The sequence below is a fragment of the Nesoenas mayeri genome (genome assembly GCF_963082525.1).
Source record: "Nesoenas mayeri genome assembly, chromosome: 7".
Taxonomy (NCBI): Eukaryota; Metazoa; Chordata; class Aves; order Columbiformes; family Columbidae; genus Nesoenas; species Nesoenas mayeri.
Window position 1 is genome coordinate 17,033,986 of NC_137551.1, and position 25,466 is coordinate 17,059,451.

Below are 25,466 nucleotides of genomic sequence, written 5' to 3' on the forward strand. Positions count from 1 at the left end.
TAAAAATGGCTCATCATAATTTATTTCATGTTAAAATGTACAGCTTGGGGGAGTGTTTTTTGCAGTTTTTATTTTTGTTTCTTGGGTGCTTTTTGTGTGTGGGATTTTTTTTTTAAGTGACTGACTAAAAAGATAACAGATAAATACAAGAGTGTCACTGGGTCCTATTTTTACATGTATCAAGCCTCTTCTGTTCGGCCCTTACAGTCACTCTGTACAGGTACAAAGGCTACAAAAAAGGAAGCAATATAAACAGACACAAATAACTTTTGCCTTTTTACATGCGATCTGTAAGCTTAGTTTGAGCTATTCACACGCTACTGCTCTATTTTTTCCCTTAAAAAATAACTCCAATATTTTATAAAGATAGAAAAATCTACAGATGGAATGAAAATGTAAAGTTAGAGGCATTTCCATAAAATAGCAACTTTACACCAAATCCACTACCTTTTTTTTAATCCTGCCAAGTATTTGGACACATATGAAAATGTTTCAAAACTTGACAAATAAACACTGAGATGTTTCAATCAACAAAAAAACATAGCAGTATTTATAAAACAGAAAGCTGCCCTTTTTCCTACCCCAGCCCCAAAGTAACTGGTCACAAAAATGGAAAAGAGTCTCAACTTTACACTAAACATACAGCAATAAAACCCTTTGAACTAACCAAAATGTGAATAGCTTTTGCAGCTTTATTATTTTTTACAAGTTTTATAATTAACAAAAATATAGTTCTGTTTTATTTACCCCTCAAACTAGGGTAACCTAATCAAGGCAAAAAAATTAAGAAATGGCTTACTGTTAAGCACAACACTTGTACAGTACTACAAAATGCACTGTCACTAACAAAGACATTAGCGGCATGCGGAAGTGTCACCTTCAGAAACAAAATAATACAATAAAAGAACTGCTAAAAGGCATTTACATGTGGGGAAAGGAGAGAGAGAAAGCTCACGATCTAGTACGGTTTGATAGTTTTGGAGTCTGTTTATCCACATTTTTAATGGGAGCAGGCACATAAAATGGCTCTGAACCATCAGCTGCTGTGTAATTGCAGTTCATAGAAAGAGTTCTTCCTTTCCAGAGAACTTCAAGCTCAATGAAATAAACAGAAAAATGGAAAACCACCTAATTCCCCCCCAAAGAAAAGCGAAGTTAAATCCCACAAAGTTGAAAACAAAACAAAATGAAACAAAAACCAAAACAAGAAGAAAAAATAAAAACTTGTATAAGGCTTTCTGCTGCATACAGCTTTTAAATGGTGCCAACAAATGTTTTTGCATTCACACCAATTGCTGGTTTTGAAATCGTACTCTCCAAAATATATTTGTGCAGATCAATCCATATGCCAGTTTGGTAGTGTGTCTCTCCACAGGGCCTACCTTCTCATGTAGGATCCATTAAGAGACTGTTTGGACATGCCTGTATTCATGTAGCCATGATGCCCTGGAGGAGTGTACATCATGTTACTGTGGGGTGCTGTCTGCATTGGTTGCTGTGCGTATGGCTGAGTTCCCATCATCCCCATCTGCATCTGCATAGGGTACTGGGGTGTTTGATTCATATACCCATGATTACTGTGATATCCACTATTCATCATCGGCTGGGACATACTATAACCATTCATAGCATTAAGGGTATTCATATTCATGTTCACTGAATTGACATTGTAAGCTGGGGCTGGCATCAAATTTACACTCATGTTCATACCACGCTGCATTGTTAAGGTCCGTGTGGGCCCTTGCATGGCCACAGTCTGCGAAGTACGCCCGTAGATTTGTGGCTGATGGGCTGCAGCAGCAGGTGGCAGAGGCGTGGATTTGGTTCTTACAGAAACATGACCTTTGCTGGCCATCTGAGTCTGCAGTCTTTGGGTGTGGGATATTCCGATATTTGATGAAGTCATGTTACGCTGCAAAAGGGGAGGTGGCAAATTCATAGGAGGAGGAGTGAGGTTGGGGGGAGGGGTCATGGTAGCCTGTGCTTGAGGTCCTCCAGGAACAGCATGTGGGGACTGAGAAAGCTGAACAAGCCCTGTATTACTCAAGGGGGTGGACAAAGAGGCACTGTTTGCATAGGAAGTTACAGCAGCTGAATGGCTGTAAGGCAAGGAATGATCCATAAGCGTGTTAGTTAACTGTTGCAGTTTGGCAAGGCTGAAGGTGGCAGATGGCTGTGAGTAATGCCCTGCTCCAAATTCACTCTGCCCCATTCTTTCATACAATCCAATGTTGGTATTGCCAGTCTCGGGGATTTCAGTTAACTGCATAGGTGGTGTAAAATTGGCGGCCATGCTGCACTGGGATAACTGTTGGTTGCTGCTGGGAGGCCTTTCAACAACACAGCCTTGGGGAGATTTTACATTACAAGTGGGAGGAGAGTTGATGTTTGTTTGTTGCATCATACTGCAGCTTCCATTCATGTTAGACATCTGCTGTGTCACTGCACAGCTACTCTGGGTTAGGTTACTAGATGTAAGGCTACTGTACGAGCAACTGTTTTGAGAAGAATTGTTTCCACAGATACTACTACCCATTGTAGAATCATAACTGCTTGGGTTTTCATAGTTTTCTGTTGTGCTCTCAATGCTCCCCAAGTCACTAAACCCACTGTCCACAACTTGTTGCGAATGATCAGAAACTGAGGGAACATCCATCATGGGGCTGGTCTCCATGTTCTGTAGAGACGGCACAGAAATGGCACTTTGATCTGGGCTGATCTGAGCATAGCTGTTCTCTAAAGGAGCAACATTTGGACTATTAACAGAACGAACTGACTGGCTGGGATGCGAGTGCACAGATGAAACAGGGCTACTGTGATCAGACTGCTGACAATCATCCAGTGTGGTCATTTGTGGACTTTGGTCATTATGGGCATAGTTTTGCAAACTTCTACAGGCCTCCTGAGTCTCTGCGCAGTCCTGAAACGTATCTTCATGTTCACTTGCTTCTTGAGTTAGAGACTGTACTGCTTGAACCGTCTCTGAATCAATCTCCATGGTCTCAGTACTCTCACCCTTGAAACTGGAATGTAATTCTTCATCAGCTTTTTGGTCCTGGTTGTTATCTGTGTGATCATCATCAGATTCAGGCACTGGGTCTGAATCTGCAGCAAGTTCTTTCTGGTCACTTTCACACTCATCAGCTGCAAGGTCCACCCCACAATCCATTAAGTCCTCTTGATTTGAATTACCATTTTGAACATTTACGTCTAAAAAAGATTGCTGTGTTTCCAGCATTTCTTTGAAAGCTTCACCAGGCAATTCCTCTTTCTCCACTTCTGTTGAACCCATGTGGCTATCGTCTTCATCATCCGCATCATGATCCTCATTGTGAGAAGGTTCTTCATCCTCCTCCTCTTCCTCATCCTGATCATCCAAATGCAGGGACTCTTCTTTTTGCAGAAACACCTCATCTGCTTTGTCTTTTTCTCGATCTTTTGAACTTATTTCACCTTCTTCTAAATTCCTTTCTTCTTCCCCAGCTTTCATCATATCATTTTCTTGTTTTTCAAAGGGTTCACAGGGTGGACGCAGAGGTTCAGGTTCTACCTCTTTTACCTCATCATCTGGTGGTGGCAATAGTTCAACAGGCTCTTTAATCTCTTCCTCCATAACAGCAGGAACTGAGCAGGGCTTGTTGTCAGCTGCCTCCTTTTGTTCCTCCACCAACACCTGATAGTCAGGCTCCATAGGAGTCTCAGGTGGAGTGTATAAATTAAGCTTAAAGCCAGGTTTTCTTTCTTTGCTTTGCCTCCATTTAGATGGACCACGCTTAACTCCTTTAGGCCAACCCTGCTTACCCTTTAAAGGTTCAAGATTGTCTTTAGTGCTTTCTTCCGATACAGCTGCATCCTCTGTATTATCTTTGGGAAGCAATAAACAGAGACAAAAGAAAAGTCTTAGCTTGCACAAACTGATCAATATTTTCAAACACAAACCCCAAAGTAATTTATATATTCAAAATGTATTCAGAAACTCCAGAATAAGAGTTACAAAGAGATCTCAGACCACAATGGAATGACATAATATCTACAGCTCTAAAATGCACAGATATATAGAATTCTGGTTTGGTGGCCTTCTAACAGTGACCACTGGAACCACCATTTACAAACTAGAAAACCCCTAGAGATTTAAATCACAAGACATGTAAACTAAAGCAAAAATATTGTCCAGGTATTTGATTATCAACCTGTGTTTTTAGAATAGAGGTAGGCCATCGCTTTATGTAGACTGATCTAATGCATATTCATCTTTTTTGACAGTAATAACATGAGAGTATAGAGTTGCCTGTTTGACCATTCTGGAGGACAAGCCACAGTAAAAATACAACCATGCTTCACCACCAACACTGAAAAAAAAGTGGTTCATTCTAGTAACTTCTCATGGGCAGTATAACATGACACAGCTCACAATACATGACAAAAGCCAAAATATAATAGAAAATAAAGACAGAGTGCATCAGAGCACTAAATTAATCTATTAACTATAAAAAAACTTACCCAAACACATTCACTTCTCTCTCCCCAGATACCACTTACAGATACACCACAAAAAAGGAGAATTCTCAGGATATACCATGCTGCACCTGGGAGTGTAATGGCTTCAGCAATACTCCTTTGCCAAGTTCTGCCTCTCACTGTAGTGTTATAACACTGCTACAGTCAATTCACGTGATGACATGGTCCACAGACAAATACACAGTCTAGTTAAAGCAGTGCAAACCTGGCCACTGGGACATAGCTGGAACACTCTGAATTTGCTACTACTGGCTTGATTCGTTTCTGTCAAGAAGCAGGAAAAAGTGACAATATCCTAATTACCTGTGCACTGGTTTGTAACAGCACCAACATTCTTAAGCATGGTGCTCTAGTCGCACAAAAACTGTTTAAAATAGAAATCAGTGCATGATTCCTCAACTGAGGATGCAATTATGAAAACACTAAAGTAGTACCCACTGGCTTCTTAGAGGAAATACATAGACCTGAGAATCCAGTCATTCATTCTGGAATTAAAACTTGTAAGTGCAATTCAAGAGCCAGGAGGTGAAGGGATGAGTGTATATTCAAAATAGCTCATTAGTAGCTTCACTCTCCATCCATTAGCTTTTCTGCCAGGAAAGATCCTTGAAATCAAACTAGATAAGCAGCTTCAAAAGATCACAGTTAAAACTACCCCTCTGTTTTTTGGAGAAAAAACAAAAGGGACCCCAGTGAGAACATATTGTGTCCTAGAAACAAACATTTCTTCAAATTACCAACAATGCTGAATAGAAAGATACTTGTGTAAACCAAATATTACTTTTTGCTTCTATCCTTTAACTAGGGATACAAAAACAGTATTAAACAATATTCCAGTGATAACGCTGCTCTGAGTACAAAATGCCCTGTTGTAGGGACACAGAAGTTGGTTTTGGCAACATGACAAGGACTGCAGTGCTTCAGACTGAAAAACATCCATTTTCTGAATACAAAAACCAGATTATAATATTAATGGGTCAGCAATAACAAAAGAAGCAAACACAACAGGAAAAAAAAAAACCAACATGAAAACACCAAAAAAATTTGGATATACCACTGAATTCTAATAAAAGTATGTGAGATTAATGGCTCCAGTAGCACCTCTAAGCAGGAATCATTGTTAAGGTCATAAGACTTTAAGATCAAAATGGCTAAATACCACCTTTAAAAATGTCCAGATTTACGACAAAACACACCCACTTCCTCAGAAGGCCACCCAACAAATTAATTTTGTGAAGATACAAGAACATTTTCAGCTTACTTGTACAATTGTCATCACTCCTGTAACAACAAATATTTTTCTCCTCCTTGTTCTGCTCTTCATCCTCCTCCTTCTCCTGTTTCTGCTGCCCAGGTTGATAATCAAAAGCTTTTCTAATTACAGGCTTCAAGTCATCATCTTCCCCATCCATCTCACAAGTAGGTTCCAACTGTGGCATGGGACGCTCTTCATCTGAGTTATCAAATGGTTCATTCAACACCTCTGTTGTTTCAGAAATTGTCTCTGTTGTTACACTGCTATTAATCCTTCTGCGTTTACGGCCTCTTTTCTTTTTCAGTATGAAAGGTCTCTGAAAAATAATTCCACAAACATAACTCTTCCTACACTCCTGTTTGTTAGCAAACTCTGGATATAATTTTTTATAAAGTGAGTTTACAGTAATCTATCTGCTCGTTTAAAATAAACACCTTACCTTGCATCAACTTCAAATGTAGACAGAATCTAAAAGCAAAATGTCTAAACAGTTAAAATACATATATATCTATATAAGCAGACAAACCTTTCTGTAGGTGAAAATTAAGATTAGAATTCTCTTCATATTGTAGTGACTTTTACCTTCTTCTCTCTAATAATATTCATAGCAATATTACATAAATTGTACTTATACATTTTTCTTCTGTAGATTTATAATTCCCCAACAATCCTCACAAGCATCAAGGTTTCTGCTGCATTTCTGATTTCTGCTAGTTTAGAAATAAGTATGGATGTAGAAAAAATAGATAACAAAGGAAGTGCGCCTCAAGCTTCACATGGGTCTCAATACACTCAAAGAATCCTACAGTTGGCTGCTATAACCAAAAAACTGTTCAACAGTTTATACCTCTATTATTATCCATTTTCACATATTTATAGTTACTTTTAAGTTTGCTCATCTAAAGTTTAAGCCAAGTGACACTTCAATTCCCTAATTCTCACCAGAGACATCTAAATACACATGCTAAGGTGGGTTCTTTAAAATGTTGGGATGCCTGCTTTTATGAATTTAAACCATTGAAACAGTCAATTTTTCAATGAAATTAAGAATTATGTAAACAGTACACTAACCAAAATTTATCATTTAAATCTCTTGAGAATTAAAAGAATATGGGTAAAAAAGCCTTTTGTTTTAACAGCATTTGCTTCTGAAAAACATTATGCCACTTTGAGCATTTCTTATATTTCAAACAATAAGAAGACAAACCCCACGAGCCAGACTCCATCTTAAAATGAAAAAAGGAAGAACCATTAAAATATTGAACCAATACCAATGCCAAACAGCAGAGGGCAATCACTAGTTTTAAAATTAAGAGGAAATTCTGATATTTTGTGTCACTAGTATTTTACAGTTCGATGAAAAATCTGAAAGATAAAAAATTGGATGTAGGAGAAAAACCAAAAGACAGGAGCTATTCACTGTCCAAACAATACAGAAAGCATTAAAACAGTCTAATAAATGTTGGTAGAAAAACTAGATTGTTATTTCAGTGAAAACAATTTGATTGAAATGAGAAATGAATGACTTTAAACCAAACCATTGAAGTAACACACCTTTCTTTTCATGGCCAGTGACTGTGGCTTTGTCAGCCGGGGAGGTGAACTCTGCTGATTCTCATCCCCGCCATCCTCCTCGCTGCTTTCCTTGGATTGCTCTGCCGATTGCCCTCGCTCCCCCACTACTGCCACACTTTCTGGAGATCGCAAATATTTATTTTTAGATTGTACTTTTGCAGGTGATTGCCTACTATTAGTTCTCGTGGAGAATATGTCTTGCTCTTCCTTTTCCCAGCAGCTAGCTTGTTCCATCAGACGCTCAGCCTGAAGGGTCGAGGTTAAAATAATGGGTCACTGAAAGAGCATTTACTTAGCCACATCCTTTACGTCCAGCTAAAGAGTTACAATAAGTCAACCCTGATTAGCAGCGCTGGCTAACCTAGCAACAACATTTCAGCTGAATCATCGAGTAGCTCCTTCACAACAGTTAGGATAACAAACCAAAGAAGATTGCATTTCATGGGATATTTAGCACTATTAATGATGCAGCGAATTGATTTAAGTCCTTAGCACTACATTACATGCCCACTGACATGGATCACTTTAAGCAAGTTCATAACACAAAGAATCGATTGACACTGTAGCCCCTGAGCTCTGCACCAAATTTGATCTGATTACATGTTCTTCGACTACCTCACGAGTGAGAAATACAGCTCCATGACAGGTGATTCATGTTTTAAGTTTTCATCTTCATCACCCTGAAGTTACCATGTCTTGCTGCACAGCTTCCAAAAATGGTGCATTACAAAAGTATCAGTATTCTCTACAATTAAGCACTGCTCAAAATTAAAACTACTCTATGTAAGACAGCCTAATATTGAATATTCAGAGTGATGAAATCCAACGGAAGGGAAATTCAGAATAAGAAGTTTCCAATCTTACCTCCTTTTCTGCTTCTCTCTCTTCTTCAGAAACTGCAGCATTAGAAACTAACAAAGGAGTCCACCTCAAGCTTTCAGGATCTACTTCATTGATACGTGGATTTGCTTTCAGTTTCTCCATGTGACTCGAAATCAGCTTTTCTCTTCTAATAATTACAAATCTACAATCCAAGAAAAAGTAATTTTAGAAAGTGATCACCTAAACTAACCTTCCTGCTGTTTAAATCTGTTTGCACAATAACCTGTGAAAATATATGGGTAAATAAATGGATACCTCAAACTAAAAATATTAGCTGTCACACACAGATAACACGCTTACACTACTGACTGTTTAATAAGAGGAACACAACAGTGTATGAAGTGAAAGCTCAATACCAATCATCACTGGAGCAACAGAGAAGCAAGTAAAGGTTTTATAGTTGACTACGCTAAATCCACTCCAGAGGTTTAGTGTTGGCACTTCAGATGCTGACAGAATAATTTCCAATTTTCACAAAACATACAAGCATAAAGAGAAAACACTGTGGATCATCAAGTAAAGAGCAAGAAAGTCATTAATATTACAAGTGAAGATGGCAGCTAACTGGATGAGAAAGCAACTTAGAAACACAGGTTTTCTAACGAAGCATAAAAACGTAACTTAGTCCTATGCTGATGCAGTAGAAAAAAACCTTTCCAATTACTATGAAATGAAGTAGCATACCAAAAGCAGGTAAAGACTAACACAATAGTACAGTATGCAAATTTACTAGCACATAACCCGCTGAAGCCCCCATTACAAAGAACTATACGATTTTAAACAACCTTTTTTTTTAAACAAGGATTGTAAATGCTGTAAAAATCAGATAAGTTAAGTGACAATATTGCTTTTCACTTAGATAATACTATAACCAAAATCAGATCCCGGTGAACCCTTTTCACAGAATCGTGACAAACTTCTGTGCCACCACCTGTAAGAAAAATTAACAAAATGTAGGAAATCATAAGAGGCCATACCCAATGTGTCTGGCAGGAATTTCAGAGACATGATTGATTTTCCTGGCTCAGCCACTGACCTTCTGGATACCATTGGCCAGGTCACTTCATGTACCTTTCTAAGCTTTACTACCTATGAAAAAAGACTGACCTTGTTCATAGAATATTTTGAATTCTACAGAGGAAAAAAATGTTATTTTCTAACTGGGTGTCACTATTCAGGACCTATAATAATTTGTGATAGGGCAGAAGTTGCAGGTAAGTAAGGAACACTTATTTGATTCTCCCTTAAAATGTATTTGTCCCATTAGGTTGCACATTAACAAGCACTCCAGAAAGTGAAGGTTTTAAAGCACTGACAGCACTTCTCTTAATAGTCTCGTAACACCATCCTGTAAAGCCAACCTCTTTTTTGACGTCTTGTATTCTTACTAGTTCAAAACTTGCTAACTTTGAATACTAGTGCTGGTACACATAAAAAGGCTGAGCTATTCCAATACCAATTTGATTTTTTGGCACCCACTGTTTCTAAGGCAGTTTTGCTTGATTAAACCTTCCATGACTGGAAGAATTAAGAAGCTCTTCAGAAACACAAACACCACTGAAAGTCATTTCAGGCGTTTTATGAAAAAAAGAGCTCAAACAACAAAACAAAACCCACTTAAAAACTAAAACATCAATCAAGATTGTTAAGAAAGAAGATATTCACAAAATAAGAACTCACCTTCCCAGTGCACTGACTTTCAACATTGATGTAACATTAAACAGAAACTTTAAAAATCCATTTGCATTGCCAGTACCTTGGGCAGGAGGGCTTCACGTAGTGCTGGTCTGGTCCCATGGTTTATGAGAATTTGTAGGGATTGAAAAAGGGGATGTGGAAAAAAAGACTGCCACCCACTCTTCACTGAAAATGTTTATCTGGATGCACCCTTCTAATGACTATTAACATGAAAGAGGGTCTAAAAAACCCACCATTTGTTTAGTAACAAAATACTCTTTACATAAGACCGCATTAATGAGATGTGGCTGTAGTGACTCCTTCAATAAGACGCTTATTGTTCATTTTGAAGTCAGAATTTTACACAGATGCTTTTCACATCAACTGTTTTCTAAGTAAAGAAAGTAAATGTTTTGACTCAGTATTTTTAATTTTTTTTACAAAATTCACTGACCTATCTTCTCTTTTATCTATCATGCTATGTTGCTGCAGGGTTGTGGCAATATCATGTGGACACATTCCAGTAGCTCGACTCATTCCTTTGATGCTGATTTGTTTTTCATGGTGGCAGTTAAGGTATTCTAATATGACACTTTTCCAGTAAGCCAAGTATGAGAGACGACCCAGATCAGACAATGGCTTTTCAGGGGATCCTGCTTGACCCTCTCTTCTAGAAAGTAAATAGCCTAGAAGGAAAAGAAACAGAATACTTTACTGAGATAACAGAACTAAAGAATTTTAACTGCCCATTAAGAAACTTGATAGTAATAGAAAGATCAGTATGACTGGTTATATTATTGGTAACTTTTGCAATTAAAGAACTGCTACTCGCAAAAGAGATTTGTTTTCATCATCATAGTGGCATAGAAAAGGATGAAATCCTTGTAAGAGACTCAGACATCCTAAGAATCAATCACTAACCAACCCCCACACCCCTTCTAATCATAAGGCAAGGAGGAAACAAAAAGCAAACACATTTCAGAACAGATCCATCATACACGATCTTGTTTAGACCTACAACTCCCTGGCCTTCTGAGAAACTTTACACCCGACTTACAGCACTGAAGCCAAGAATTTCCAGAAAAATCTCATTAGAAAGTATCATGGGTAATATAATTTAAGTCATTTTTTTTCAGGAAGCCTCAGGTGATGCAAGTTTTTGATTAAACAGTTAGTTGTATTTTAGAGGTGACACATAATTCACAAGTTGAATTACTTGTGAATTCACAAGGAGAATTACTTAGGAGAAATAATTTGTAAAATAATCTCCCTTAATTCATGTTTAAGAACATTCATGTAATCCTAGTTGGTAGTCCTCAAGACTGTAACCAATCAGCTATTCTGCAATACCCCACCTTCATTTTACATTCTATGTATATTGTAAGTCCTTTTTAACTTTCTTCAGCTCTAAGAAGCTTTTACAATTTAAATCAGAGCACACCTGCTTGGACATAACAGAAGTCTGGTTTTTGCCACCATTAAAACTAACTCGGGAGAAAGAAAAAAAAACCAGCACAATTAATAAAATCTGTCCTCTCACAGTAATTCATCCCTCCACGATACATATTCTGCACTTTGCCTTTACAAACACTACTAAAACATGGGCCTTAAACACTAGGCTTACAAAATGCTTATTCCACCATAAGCACAGACATCATGCTAATGGAATTACATTACTCAGTCATTTGGAATCCAACAACATATATGGTTCTTTTGCCTTTCAATATTCTTAAATACTTAAAAAAAAAAAAAAAGTTGGAATCTGTCCTTTTGTTTTTCCAAGACTACTTTAAAACATATCTAGTACAGCTATGTCACATTTGCTAAACAAATCCTCCTGACTTCTTCATAAAGTTTCTCCTAATCAAGTTTGCTATAAATTAAAAACATCCAGCTTTGAGCAAGGCAGTGGCTGTTTCCCTCTTTTTTGCTGTATGCTCTACCATAAACAAACTGTATGCACATTTTAAAAAATATTTATAAAAATATGAAATGCACATGTCCATGTATATTTTACTCAGCCTGAAACAATGCTCTTCTCCTTTTCCAGGGCAACGTAAAGGTCCACAACAGAATTCGGAAAATACATATGCACTAGACATCACACTCTCACCTCCAGTTTGCATAAAAATGTTTACACAGAAAAGTAGACATCCTAGTACATTCCAAGTGATCACTAACAACACGGATACTGAAATAAGTAGTGTACCCTTTGTATCTATTAGCATGATTTATGATAAAATGCCAGAGCTTCAGGAGGAATGCCATCCCACATCTGCCTACTTCTACACAGCACACGGCTGCCTACATCTGCATGGTACCACTGGAAACTCTGCAAGTAAATTTCTTCTGTTTCACAGAAGAAACACTACCTTAATACTTCTGAAAAGGGGGGTGTTTTAACATTTGAAGTTGCAGCATATTGAATTTTTTATTTTATAACTAGATGACACATCTTAGTACTACCTGTAACTGTTATTGACAGAAAAAGCCAAACCTCACATTCAAAACCACATTGCATCCTAAACTGTTTGAAGGTAAAGAATTGTTTTACTTCCAGCCGCACAAAAGGAGACCTATAGTGTATAGCCTTGTCTGCATAATTTTAAACAAAGCTTCACTTGTACCAAGAAAGAATTTTTCATCAGCTTGTTTATAACATATGAAGACAAGTTTTATATTAAGACATCATTGCCTATATAAAAACATGCAAAACTATAGCAGTACAAGTAGTGATAGAAGTGTCAACACAGGAAGAGAGAAAAACAGGTAATTAAAATAAATCCATGAGAACTTATATTTGCTTCAAGTAACTTTACAACTTAACCTACCAACTTGACATGTAAGAAAACTTGGGCACTAAAGCGTATGTAGACTGTTTGCAAGACCTGGACTTCATTCTTGTATTTTACTATAAAATTACTTTGATAAGAACTTTCTTCCTCCACTTCCGTTTTCCTCCTACATAACAGGGCTCTAACTACAATTTTTTAGTAAGCACCTCATGAGGCTTAATAAGAAACCACTATCAAGAGCCTGGAATCACCAGTTAGGGAACCACGCATAGTTCTACGAGTATATCCTTGCTCATTGGATCCTTCCAATGGCTGTGAACTTTGAGATTAGTTCTTACTGGTAATTTTCACATACTCTACATTAAAGCAGTGAAACTTCACCTGCAGGGCAATAACATCTGTCTGTATTCTTCCTCCTTCCATTCTACAATATAACCTTGGCTTATCCAAGATACATTATATAGGATCAAAACTATAAATCAGAGGTAACAGTCTCAGTTAGATGTAACGAGCACTGAACAGAAAGTTTCTCTTAACAGATTCTGTGATTTGAATGACATCTATTAAATTAAACTTACCAAAGAGACGCCAAATAATTGATCTAAGTTGCAGGTAAATAAAAAACACTGATCTTGGTAGCTCGTGTATCTATCCTGAAGCATCTGAAATGAGTACAATATTCCCCTGTTAAACAAATACCCCCAGTGTCATTGTGTCTTCCTCATCTTAATAATGGATAGCCTCAAAGTGGGAACCTGAAAGAATTCTTTTAAACTATAATACCTGATATGGGAGTACGAACAACAGCAACGTTCAGAGGACAAAATACAGCTCCTGCCCACCCACCCTCCACGAGTAAACAAGTCAGACTATGTGTTACACACAAAACTGCTTGACCTAATCTAGAAGAACAAGGAGTTGTCCATCTTCTAGGTATATGAGTGATAGTATCACAAAATTAAACAGCCAAAATACCATTAATGATTTTTACTTCTTGCCTTATCTTCAGCCTTCATAGTGAAGCAACATGCCACATGCAATTTACAGCCTTTGATTTTTGTCATGCAAACCTTCCCAGAACCACTAAGGTTTTATCTTATTCAAGATTTAAAATAATTGAAGAAATCCAGCCTGAGAAAGGGCAAGCTAGTACAAGATACATATATTTTATGCTTCCAACACAAATTTAGGAGATAAGACATTAAAGTATACATTTAAAGAAATTAACTTGAGCAGTACCTTGTAATTTCAATCTACAGCAGTCTTATTATGTAACTCCCCTGAAAGAGCTGCGGAGTCCACAACAATAATACATCTGTGTCAGTCCCCAGAAACTTCCAGTTAATTATTGGTTTTGCTATGCTCAGTTCTGCCTCTTAAAACAAATCAAACAGTGTGACATCTGAGGTCCAGCTTGATTGTACCCTGTTCTGACAGAAAAGTCCAAGGGATAGACTAAAACAGGCAACCACTCTGCAAAACTCACACACAAACAGAATTAATCTGGCTCTGTCCAAACAAACAGAACCCACCAGATGTGTACCAGCCCCACACTTTTTGGCATTTTTAAGAACTTGGTAAGATTTGTCAAGTATCACTGTCTTTCGCAAGCTGCACAGAGTTCTTCCTCCATTCACTGCATCTACCTGTGTTCACTAGTACTAGTCTTAATTACTGTCATGTCCGCCAATATGGCTGGTACTGACATGAGGTTAATTGACTTGTGTATCCCTAGCTTTCTCCTGAAAAACTACTACAAATCAGGATCATATCTGCCCCCTTTCAGTCCTACGGCACGAAAGTAATTTTATACATACTTCACGTTACAAACTGCCATAAAGCAGCTATTTCATTACTAAGTCTCTTATCTTCAAATTCCCAAGACGCATCTTGCCTTCCACACCATACACACTTTCCAACTTCACTGCATTGCCTTTCTGATGGTAAGCACAAATCACTCCACAGTTTTAAATAAGGCAGGTACCATTTAGCTTGAGACAGCTGAATTAAGTTTTATTATCTACTGAAGAAATACAGACTTGTCTCTTTGCTTTTAATGTGGTAGCCAAGGCAGGCTAGCCCCTAAATAGTGCAAGAAGACAGAGACACAGATGACAAAGGTCAGTGGCACAGGAGGAAGCAGCAAAGACACTACAGAATTGAACTGGTATACTGAGAAAGACCAAGTGAACAAAACAAAAAACAAACTGACAGAAGGAAGTCAAATGAAGTGTGAAGATATTCTTTACAGACTCTCCTGCAACCTGTGTGCTCTCTAGACACACTTTATATTCTATTGCAGGGGTGGCAGACTCATTTTCGCCAGGGGCTACATCAGTCTCATGGCTGCCTTCAACTGGTCGAATCTAATTTTTGGACTGTATAAATATAACTACTCCTACACTTACACAGTCCTAAAATTACATTCAGACCTTTGAAAGCAACTGTGAGGCTGATGTGGCCCCCGTGAAAATGAGTTTGACACCCCTGTTCAATAGCAACAAATAAATCAATTTATCATTTTATTTCTGATGAATGGTCAAAGAAGAGAGATGTAGCTAAAAAAAAAAAAAAAAAAGATAAAAAAGATATTTGAGTGCATTTAAGACTGACCACAATCATTATAAAGCCATTAGGTTTTCAGCTAAGTAATTTAACTTGATTCAATTAAACCACAAAACCAAAAACCCCAGTCTTGTCCCCCCTTCCCTCTTGCCCATTTGTAACCTAGACGAGGGTGTTTGATTGATGCTTATTTGTGTGCAGGCAGGACAGCATGCCCACATTGGGGCTCAGTTACACACAGCCATTGTTGAACTGTGGCATGCATATTGCACAGGATTGAATGAACACTTCATTAGTGGTTTCCTGTTCACCTGAGAAGCAAGGGAACTTAGTTAATATGAAGGTTTTGTACAAGCATTTTTGATGTAATTATATTTACTATTTCTATTTTTAAAAAACTTTATATCCTGGAACAATCCTTGAAGTGCTATATTTTATATTAAATACAGAGATTCCTTTGTTTAGCTTAAGAGGAAGCAGTTGGTTGCTTAGCATCCACACTTTAGAAAATGAAAGAACTGTAGCAGAATAAGCTCTAAGAAGGTAAAATAGAGAGCTATATTAGGCTTGTGGAATATAATAAGTATATTAGTCCTCCTTTTATGAAGTTATCACAACACCTCTTGCAATCTCCAATGGGCGTTTTATTCAAAATTCAATGTAGCTGGAATACAATCCATCCAGAGCATTCTGACAGTTTCACTCCAATCTACTCTAGAAGATGCCACCAGCTGAATCTCCAGTAGTATTTCCTGTGTTCTACTCTCCATGTGCTCCCTTAACAGAGCATCTGACAGATCAACCTTACCACACACAAATGACATTGTGCCATATACAATGGATACTGTGCTGATCTAACAGAACTCCTCCCGTCCTTGAACTTCACTACTTACAGGCAGGCAGGTTCTTGGAGAACAGTGCCACAAAGAGAGGCACTGGGAAGGCACCATGTATGATGTTTAACTATTGTTGTGAAAAATATTTCACTTCACTGCATCGCATTGCAATGCATTGTATTGTCTTCAGCAGAGACAGACAGAATCAGCAAAAACATGCCTGAATGGCCACGTACTGAATCTCATTCTGTACCTGGACAAATACTTACAAATTGCAGTTCCCTTCTCCTGTGCTACTAGAAACAAACCCATATATTTGTGTTTCATTTATGAAGGTTAAAAATCAAAACAAACATCATCTTCAAAGTGGACCTTAAGGGTAGAGACTCATGAGTCCTACATTTCAGCTAGGATAGATTTTTTTGTTTGCTACAAAAGGCTGAAAATAAAAGTTTACACTGAAAAATCTAGAAGAAATTTATCTGACAGTCTGTGATCTAGGAAACAGTTTTATGTATCAATCACATAATGCAGTGGAGACAAAACACAGTTCTGATCTTATTTAAGTAGTCATGTTCAATATCACTTTCTAGGAAATCAATAATATTAACCTGCCTGTAATGTTCTTGTAACAGAGACAAAACTCAGTCTACGAAAAAAAACCCAAACCAAACAAAAAAAAACCAACAACACCTTAAAATTAAGAGTATTCCAGAGTCCTCATCTTGGATCATCCCAGCTCTTCCCAAGAACACCACTCTTCACCCAAAATTTGTAATTCAAAGTTACATCTTCACTTTTTTTTTTTTAATCATCTGCAGATTAGATTGGCTTTTACCTTAAAGAAAAGCAGTGTTTCCTTCAAAACTAGAACCACATGGGTAGTAATTTAATGCAAGAAGATAAGCAGAACTTTGCTTCACTGCAAACACTCATTACACAGAAACATTTACATCCCATTTCTTCCCTCCCATTCACAGAATTATTAATAAATGTAACCCTCATAGAATGGTTTGTGTTGGAAGGGACCTTAAAGGATTATCCAGTTCCAACCTCCCTTCCATGGGCAGGGTCACCTTCCACCAGACCAAGTTGCTCAAAGCCCCATCCAGCCTGGCCTTGAACACTTCCAGGCATGGGGCATCCACAGCTCCTCTGGGCAGCCTGTTCCAGTGCCTCACCACCCTCATGGTGAACCACTTCTTCCTTACATCTAATCCAAATCTTCCCTCTTTCAGTTTAAAGCTATTACCCCTTGTTCTATCACTACATGCCCTTGTAACAAGTCCCTCTCCAGCGTTCTTTCAGGTCCCCTTTATGTACTGGAAGGCTGCTATAAGGTCTCCCCAGAGCCTTCTCTTCTCCAGGCTGAACACCCTAACTCTCTTAGCCTGTCCTCACAGAGAGGTGCTCCATCCCCCCGATCATCCCTGCGGCACTCCTCTGGACTCATTCTAACACGTTTATGTCCTTCTTAGGCTGAGGGCTCCAGAGCTGAAATCAAAGCTCTTGAATAGGAGCAACTTAGAACAGCAGTAGACTTGGCAAATAGAAGATATTTATTCTATTCATCAGGGTTTCATGAAGACAGCTTCCTCTCGTGCTTTTTAGGCTACCACCTTCCATGCTTCCAAGTGAAACTGCTTGATCATCACTGTCCTGGTTTTGTTAAAAACAGGACCAGTTTCCCTTTTAGTGAATTTTCCTTTCAGCACGTTCTTCTAAGTAACTGCATTTTTCTGAATTTGGCTGCATGTTTTTTCAGACACTGTTCGCTCCAGAGGTGATAACGGCAGCAATGGTATGCAGAAGAGGCCCAGGTTTAGACTTACTGCTATGGCAGCCAAAGTTGCTGATAAATTTCACGCGTCATTTCCCCTAAGTGAGAGGGGCGTATCTGCAAGGAGGGGAGGACAGAACGGGTGACTAAAATTGACCAGCTGAGTATTCCATCCCATAGGTGTTACACACCCTATAGAAGTAGGAGATCACAAGGGTCTTGCTCTCTTCAACGATGGCCGGCATCTGAAGAGGACCCTGCTTGTCGTCTCTGCGATCCAAGGCCTGGTTCCAGACCGTGCATCCCTGAATCCAGTTCCAGGTTACTGCGGAGTCCAGCCCAGGACTTCGAGGTGCCTGCCCTGCAGCCGCCAGAGCAACGCTGGCTCCGCCAGGCAACCCTGCACTACCTCGGGAAATTCAAGATTGGTTTGGTATATTTTGTATTGTTTTCTCTATTTGTTAGTAGCATTAGTAAAGTTTTTAAAACTTTTTCCAACTTGCAAGTCTCTCTCCCTTTTCCTCCTATTCCCTTTCCTTAGTGGGGAGGGCAGGGGGGTAAGAGAGAGCATCTGCCACAGTTTGTCACCCTGAAGTAAACGATGACAATCACACTGGTACTTTGCTTCAAAGAGGAAAATTTCTATTTTGAATCTTCTTTTAACTGACATGCAAGAAAAGGACTCTCCACCTTTTAAAGTACAAAGAATCAATAATTTACTAAAATGCCCACAAAACAGACAACAGTTTCATTACATCTGAATAACCTTCCAATCAGTTTTAAACCTGGCAAGTCAGATGGTAGTCTTGAAACAGCTAATGACTGAGAATCAAAGTGGGGAAAAAACTGTATGAAGAACTGTATTCAAATTTATTAACCTCAACTTCCAAAATCAAGTCTCTTTTTGCCACTGTAATCTGCCTCACAGCAAAATACAAAAGCAAACTTCAATGGTTCCAAACTTGCTCAAGCCTTGACTCCACAGAAAGCCCATTTTAAACACAGATTTCAACTCACAAACAGGAATTACTTAGCTTAGAACAACTGTCAGATTGTAAGCTCTCACAGAGTCATGAAACAGCTACTGAGCTGCTACAACATACAGCATGTCATAGTAAGGTAAACTGTCACCAGCTTCAATTTGCCTACGAGACATGTCATCTGTATGTACCGCTATTCAGCAGCTGAGTTATAAATGGCTTAACTGCCTGTGAATCAAGGACAAGACAGACAACAAAGAGAGAAAGAAGCACTGTTTCCATTCTAAGGGACAGACTTGCTCTCCAGCTGTGCACTGAGGCCACTGCAATCGAATAAACAGTTGCACAGAAATGCCATCAACGCACAACTAAACCCCATTTTATCTTTCTGGACCTATTCAGCTATACTAACAGTAATATATCACCGATCTTGAAGAAACCTGCCAGTGTTGAGTACCACATCAAGTCCAGTTCAAAAAGCACTGATGCAACACAGCACTTATATGACAGCCTGCTGACAACTCTTTACTTCCAAACTTCCTAAAGTTTACTTCCAAAGTAAGTTTTCCTACCATAAGCTAATCTAATGCTAACAGCAGAAATTTCAGAAGACAGCAGATGTAGAAATACCTGTAGACAGAATTTATACAGATCCAGAAGCACCTTAGCATTTGTTATGTGACTTACACCAAGTCAAATGCTCTGTCACCTTTGTAATATCATAATGATACAAATCCATTTATTTCTCTCATTGCTGCAGTTGTTCACTCTTGTCTTTTTTGAACATGTATGTAACATTTGCTGTTTCTTTCAGTTACCGAGAAAGTTCCTCACTTGCCTTGACTTCTCAAAGATGATAGGGAGAGGTCTTGCAATCATGCCAGCCAGTTCCCTTGGCTGAATCTCACCTGGTCCTGCGAGTCTGTTTATATCCATTTCACTGAAGTATTCTATAACATGATCTTCCTCTAACATGGATGGCATCTCTCTCTGCTGCTTCAATTCTGTCACACCTGAGAATAGGTCCTGGCAATGAAAGCCAGGGCAAAGTAAATACTGACTACCTCAGATCCCTTCTGAGATCCCCAATGCATGCCCATGTCATCACACGATGCCTACTCCATTCAGGAGCAGGACCATGTTCTGCTTACTCTTCCTTTGGCTGCCCACATACTTGTAAGAGCTCTCCTGTTGCTCTCCATAACCCTCAGCTTTGGCTTAATTCCATTCCTGTACATGTTAACAATACTGGTACCTTTTGCAGACTTGATTTGTGCTCAGTCAGGAGCTCTCCCTGCAGCCTGGCAGGCTTACTCTCATGCCTGCAATTTTCAGGAACATTAGAATGAGTCATTTTTGCAGTCTGAGGACCCTGTCACTGGAGATCAACATGTTCTGTGATTCTTTGCCCTTCACAGCAGCCTCTTACAGGAAAGCACTTACTGGTTCTCTAAGCGAGGTAAAATTCTAGGCCTTAGTTTACTTGTTACCTTCCACAGTTCCCTTAGGATCCGAAACCCTACTATCTCGCAGCCACTACAGCCTGGGCTGCCACTGACTATTATTTCCCCGATCATTTTATCTTTATTTGCAAGTACCAGATCCAGCAAAGCATTTGCCCTAGGGCAAATACACTGCAGAGGTCTGCTGGATTGCTTGTACCCTGCTGTGCTGCCCTTCCAGCACAGTGTTTCAAGCAGTCCTTGAGAACAAGGGCCTTCCACTAGTGACACCCAGTGACTTGGAAGGTTCATCCTCTTGCCTTTTTGATCAGGCTGTATATAACAAATGCCCACAACAGTATTAATGACTACTGCCCTATCCTCTGATTCTGAGGCATACAGACTTGACAGACGTGCCACCCATCTCACAGCAGAGTTCCATGCTTTCAAGTCACTCCTTTGTGTAGAGCACAAACTTCCCTTCTTAGCTTCCCTGCCTATCCTTTCTGAAGAGGCAGTTATCCACCTACTGCAGCAGTTCAGTGTTCTGAGCTACCCCACCGCATCTCTGTAACCCCAACAAGGTTACAACTTTATGACAGAGCACAGTCCTCTAATTCCTCCTTTTTTTCTTCAGGATTTGAGAAACCAGAATAATAGGATCTCAAATGCAGTGTGAGAGGGCCCCTTTCCCTGCCTACCCCAGTCATGCTGTCTCTTGCAAACTCCACTCTCCAAGAAGCCCAAGCCCTGGATGACTCTTATTTCCCTAGAAGTTTGGTCCAAGTTAGTTTCTGATGTGCCAGCACAGTCATTCCAACTAGTGCCTGTGATTCATCACCATCACAGTTGTGTCAACTCCAAACAGCTCTCTGGACCCTCATGACACCCCATTCTGGGCCAACAGTTCCATTAAACTATCCAGTTTGCAGGTCTTGGTCATTGGTGCTACACACATTTGTTAAATAAGAAGCTGTACACAAGTCTACTTCACCTCACTTCAAGACTTCCTACTTGACAAGCAACTTCACCTGCTGTCTCTTAGTTCCCAAACATAGTTCAATCACTTTCTGAACTAAAGATCCATCAACACACTCCCTCCTTTTATGCTGTGATCCAAAATGCTCATGCTGAGTTATGAACTAAATTAATTGTATATAACTCCTTATTTATCCTTAACCACTATCACACAGCTCTAAATGCAGCCATCTTGTTCCATTTCCTACCATTTAGTCCAAACGTTGCTAAGTACATGAAACTAATACAAATATTCTATCATATTTTACAGCATACTGAGTTTACAGCACGGGTCATTGCATTTGTATGTTTACTACTGTTATGAAAAAGTGAAAAACACACTTTAAACAAGTATGGGTCTCCATGAAGTGTTAAGATAGACACTTTTAAGAAACTTCACCAAGGGGCACATATACAGGGTGTTTCAAAAGTATGGATATAACTTCGAAGCAGTATCTGTGCACGTCTGTGAACTTGTATCCAGATAAAGGCTGCAAAATGTTTAATACTTGTGCTTTTAATCTGAACATTGTAGATACCTTTCTGACCATTTTAAACACTGTCTTCCTATTGGGAAGTATTGCATGTAGCACAAATATGCCCTCTAAACTCTATAGACTCGCAGCTGTTCAAATAGCAGATGACGAACTCACATGTATTTTAAGTAATCGCTTGGTCCAGAGCAATTACATAATAAATAACAACATTTGGATATGTCCTCGTTTTGTTAAAAACAAGACCAGTTCTCTTTTAGTGAATTTTCCTTGCAGCTAAGTTCTGCTAAGTAATGTATGTCAAATGCATGGTGCACCTCTGTGCCAGCTGTACAGATCACCTACATTGCAAATTAGAGCAACAATACATGCAATTAAGCATGGGTAGAATGGGTAGCAAAAGGATAGGAACAGCGTACTGATATCATGAAAATGAGAGTCAAATAACAGCAGGTTGCTTGGATCATAAGAACAGATTTTAGTCTACTGATTTCTCCCCTTATAATGTAGCCTTCACAGCAGAAGTCCATTTAGAAACATATACACTACCTCAGCAAAATGAGAAATTAATGCTATGCTAGCATTCTGGACTTCAGTCTGGTTTATAGGAGTAATAGCTTTTCCTCATTAACTTTATTAACTTAGAGCTATCTCATGTTCATAGTTACACATGCACATCACAATCAAGTACATAAAGGTTTACATACACTTCCACATACAGCAACAGTATCCCAACACCACGGAACTAAGTCTTGTACAGAAGACAGAATCAAGTTACTTTGGAAAGCCTTCCAGATACACAATTTGAAGACGCCAATGCATTGCTGAAAACCCTGAGCAGACAAGGGAGCCACAACAAAATCAAAATACTGACAGAAGTTGGAAACAGCGCGAGATCTACTTCTCAGAGGCCTCTAGTCATAAAATGGAGCCTTCCTGAAAGTCATAAGCAATAGTTTGTGCCCAAAAGGTTGCCCTTATGTAATCAGCACCCCTCAAATCCTATGTGCATTTTGTTAACATTACCATCAGAAGAAAATGCATTCATGAGAATCTATCCAGAACAAAAGAAACAACCAGTGAACTATTTGCCCTTGCATGTTCAGAGTTCTTCTAAGTCTCTTTAAAGGTCAGCCCTCACAAATTAATTACCAGACTCAGACAGATGGAATCAAGCACTTTTCTATTAAACTTTGTTTTCTTTGAAACTTAACCAAGTAAAATAAGTTCATTAATAGGGAAACAAAGAACTCTTAAGTTTTCACATAATGTTCTGTATCAAACCAGAGATCTGAAAGAAGAGCAAGTCCTAGTAACTGTTTTTATAATACACCAGTATTATAAGTGAAGATTTCTCTCAAACCAGCATTTCAAGTTATCCTAAGAGACTTCCTTTTGTCTTATAAAATATCAAATACTTGGTTTCAAAATTATATTAACAAGTTCTGCAGACACAGGTTCAAAAGGAAAAATCAAAACAATTGAGTATTCAGATAGGATGGCTCAAAGCAGTTAAGGCAGCTCAGCATTCCAAGTTCAGAGGTATGACCATGAGTGGAAGGCAGAAATACGAAAGGTGAAAGTGTGAGCTTATTAAGACTTAAGATTCCGAAAACTGTAATTCATGTTACCGATTTCTTCATAACTATTCTGTGTGTCTCTGAACTGTTCTTATCTATGTCAATGGGAGGAAGGTCAAAGATAGAGGACCTTAAGTAGGTGTTAGTACCCTCTTTGAAAGCACTTTTGAGGCAGCTTCAAAGAACCCCAATGCCACGATCCACACAAACACTATAAAATAAAAAAAAAGACCAGCTGTAACTTGAGATGCTTAGATCAGTGAACAACCTGCTACATTCTCTTTTCTTCTTTGTCTGGCTATAGAAAAGCTTTCTTCGTGATGAACAGAGTAAGCCAAAGATTCTCTCATTATTGTTACAAGAAATAATGCCAGCTCTCATTCCTCTCCACATCCTCAAGTAAACTCAACACAGGGGGCCCAAAACCTTTAGTTCCTTTATAGAAAGCTTCACAGAAGAGGTTAGGGCTAAACAAATGCCCTTCATGAAGGGAAAGAAAGGTAAGGATGACTGCCTTACAGTCAGACCAACAAAAGGCACCCTTTGAGTGAATTAATTGGCTAACACTTATTTTACCTGTGCCAGTTGCCAGTAAACCCTTCTAGAGGAGGTTATGTGTACAAAATGGACTACTTATAAGCAGATATGAAAGCATAAGCAAGGGAAAAGGAACTGAAGTACCCTTAAAAGCAAGACTTGGATGCACAGAGGGCATCAGTTCTGACTCCCAACTGGATGAATAAGTTTGTCAGTAGGTTAAGTAGTTTAGAAGAACATCAACACGGCTGTATTGTTCTCAATTTTATAAGCAATGTTTAAAGTTATTATTTAAATTTACATTTTAAAATTATTAAATAAATGGCACTGAACAGTGAACTGTTTACACAACTCTAACCATTTAATGAATTTAAGAACTGTCATTACCTTCTGGTGTTTAATGTTCACAGCACATGAATATAATTCTTAAAAAAATGTTCAACATGCCCATTACAAAATATTACCTGTTTGCCTTCTAAGAGGCTCTACATACTCCTACAAGACTCAGCTGACCAGACTTAGGAGGGTGGACTTAGGAGGCTACACCTAATATAACATGCAAAATCTTCACATGGCACTGGGGCCAACCAGATGGCATCGACACCAGTGAGCTCCAACTCTCAGCTAGAGTGTAAACCTGACTGTTTACGTAATTTTCCCAGATCTGTGGCTCATGAGAATTGTTATCACACTTGGAAAGTTACAGATGTCCTAGATCAAAACTGTATCAGGGATGGTTTTAACAGTTTTGGAGTAGATAAGCAAGTTCCAGAGCCCAAGAGCTTTTCCTCTAATTGTTTCATTCATACCTACAAAAGATAACCTAGTAGTACTACAGAACACGAATAAAAGTAAAATGGGGAGTCAATACTGAGAACTCAATAGGCACATCTAGGAAATCATTGCTAATACTGTATTTGCTCAGGTAAGTGGTCATGACACACATACTCTTTAGACACAACAGAAGATGCAAGTTGTGTTTGTCTTACATATGCAGCAAAACACCTTTGCTGTTCATTTGCTCTACTGAAGCATGCAGCAGAACAAGGGATTAACCAAGGAAGATATAAAAGATAGAATCAACAGATTAAGGAGGTTATCAGGGAATCTCATGGTGATACCTGGTTAGCCAGCAGATACAGAGGCTGCATGATAAAAAAAAGAGCACATTATCTACCAAGCACTGAACACAAATTTATTACAGCACAGTTCAAAAAGCTAAGTCCAAGACATGGCAATCTGGCAAAACTACTGTTACTCAAAACAGCAGTAAACAAGCAAAAAAATAGTTTCTTTACAAGGTAGAACTGCCTGATAAAAGTGATGGCACTGGAAAAGACAGTCGTTAAGAAAACCACAAGGTTATCTCACTGAGGTGAGATGTCTCACTGTGCCTCAACAACAGGGCGACAGGCTACAAAATACCCACTTTGTCCACTGACTTGCTGCAACACAACCATGTTCTGCAGTCAAAACTAGAAATTCCCGATCATTAAAGACACGCTACTTAAAATCTGTTTTCAGCCACCAGCT

At 38.7% G+C, this 25,466-nt stretch overlaps 1 protein-coding gene across 2 annotated transcripts in view; it reads right to left on the minus strand.

The window, feature by feature from the left end:
- Window positions 1–25,466, minus strand: part of KAT6B (lysine acetyltransferase 6B) — a 98,066-nt gene continuing 72,600 nt past the window's right edge. For both annotated transcript variants that reach the window (XM_080347387.1, XM_080347386.1), the window contains exons 12-16: window positions 10,362–10,593; window positions 8,213–8,372; window positions 7,328–7,594; window positions 5,780–6,089; window positions 1–3,864 (exon numbers count right to left, since the gene is read on the minus strand). In XM_080347387.1, the coding sequence (XP_080203513.1) occupies window positions 1,379–3,864; window positions 5,780–6,089; window positions 7,328–7,594; window positions 8,213–8,372; window positions 10,362–10,593 (3,455 nt within the window). In that variant the 3' untranslated portion in view covers window positions 1–1,378. The remainder of the gene's footprint in view (window positions 3,865–5,779; window positions 6,090–7,327; window positions 7,595–8,212; window positions 8,373–10,361; window positions 10,594–25,466) is intronic.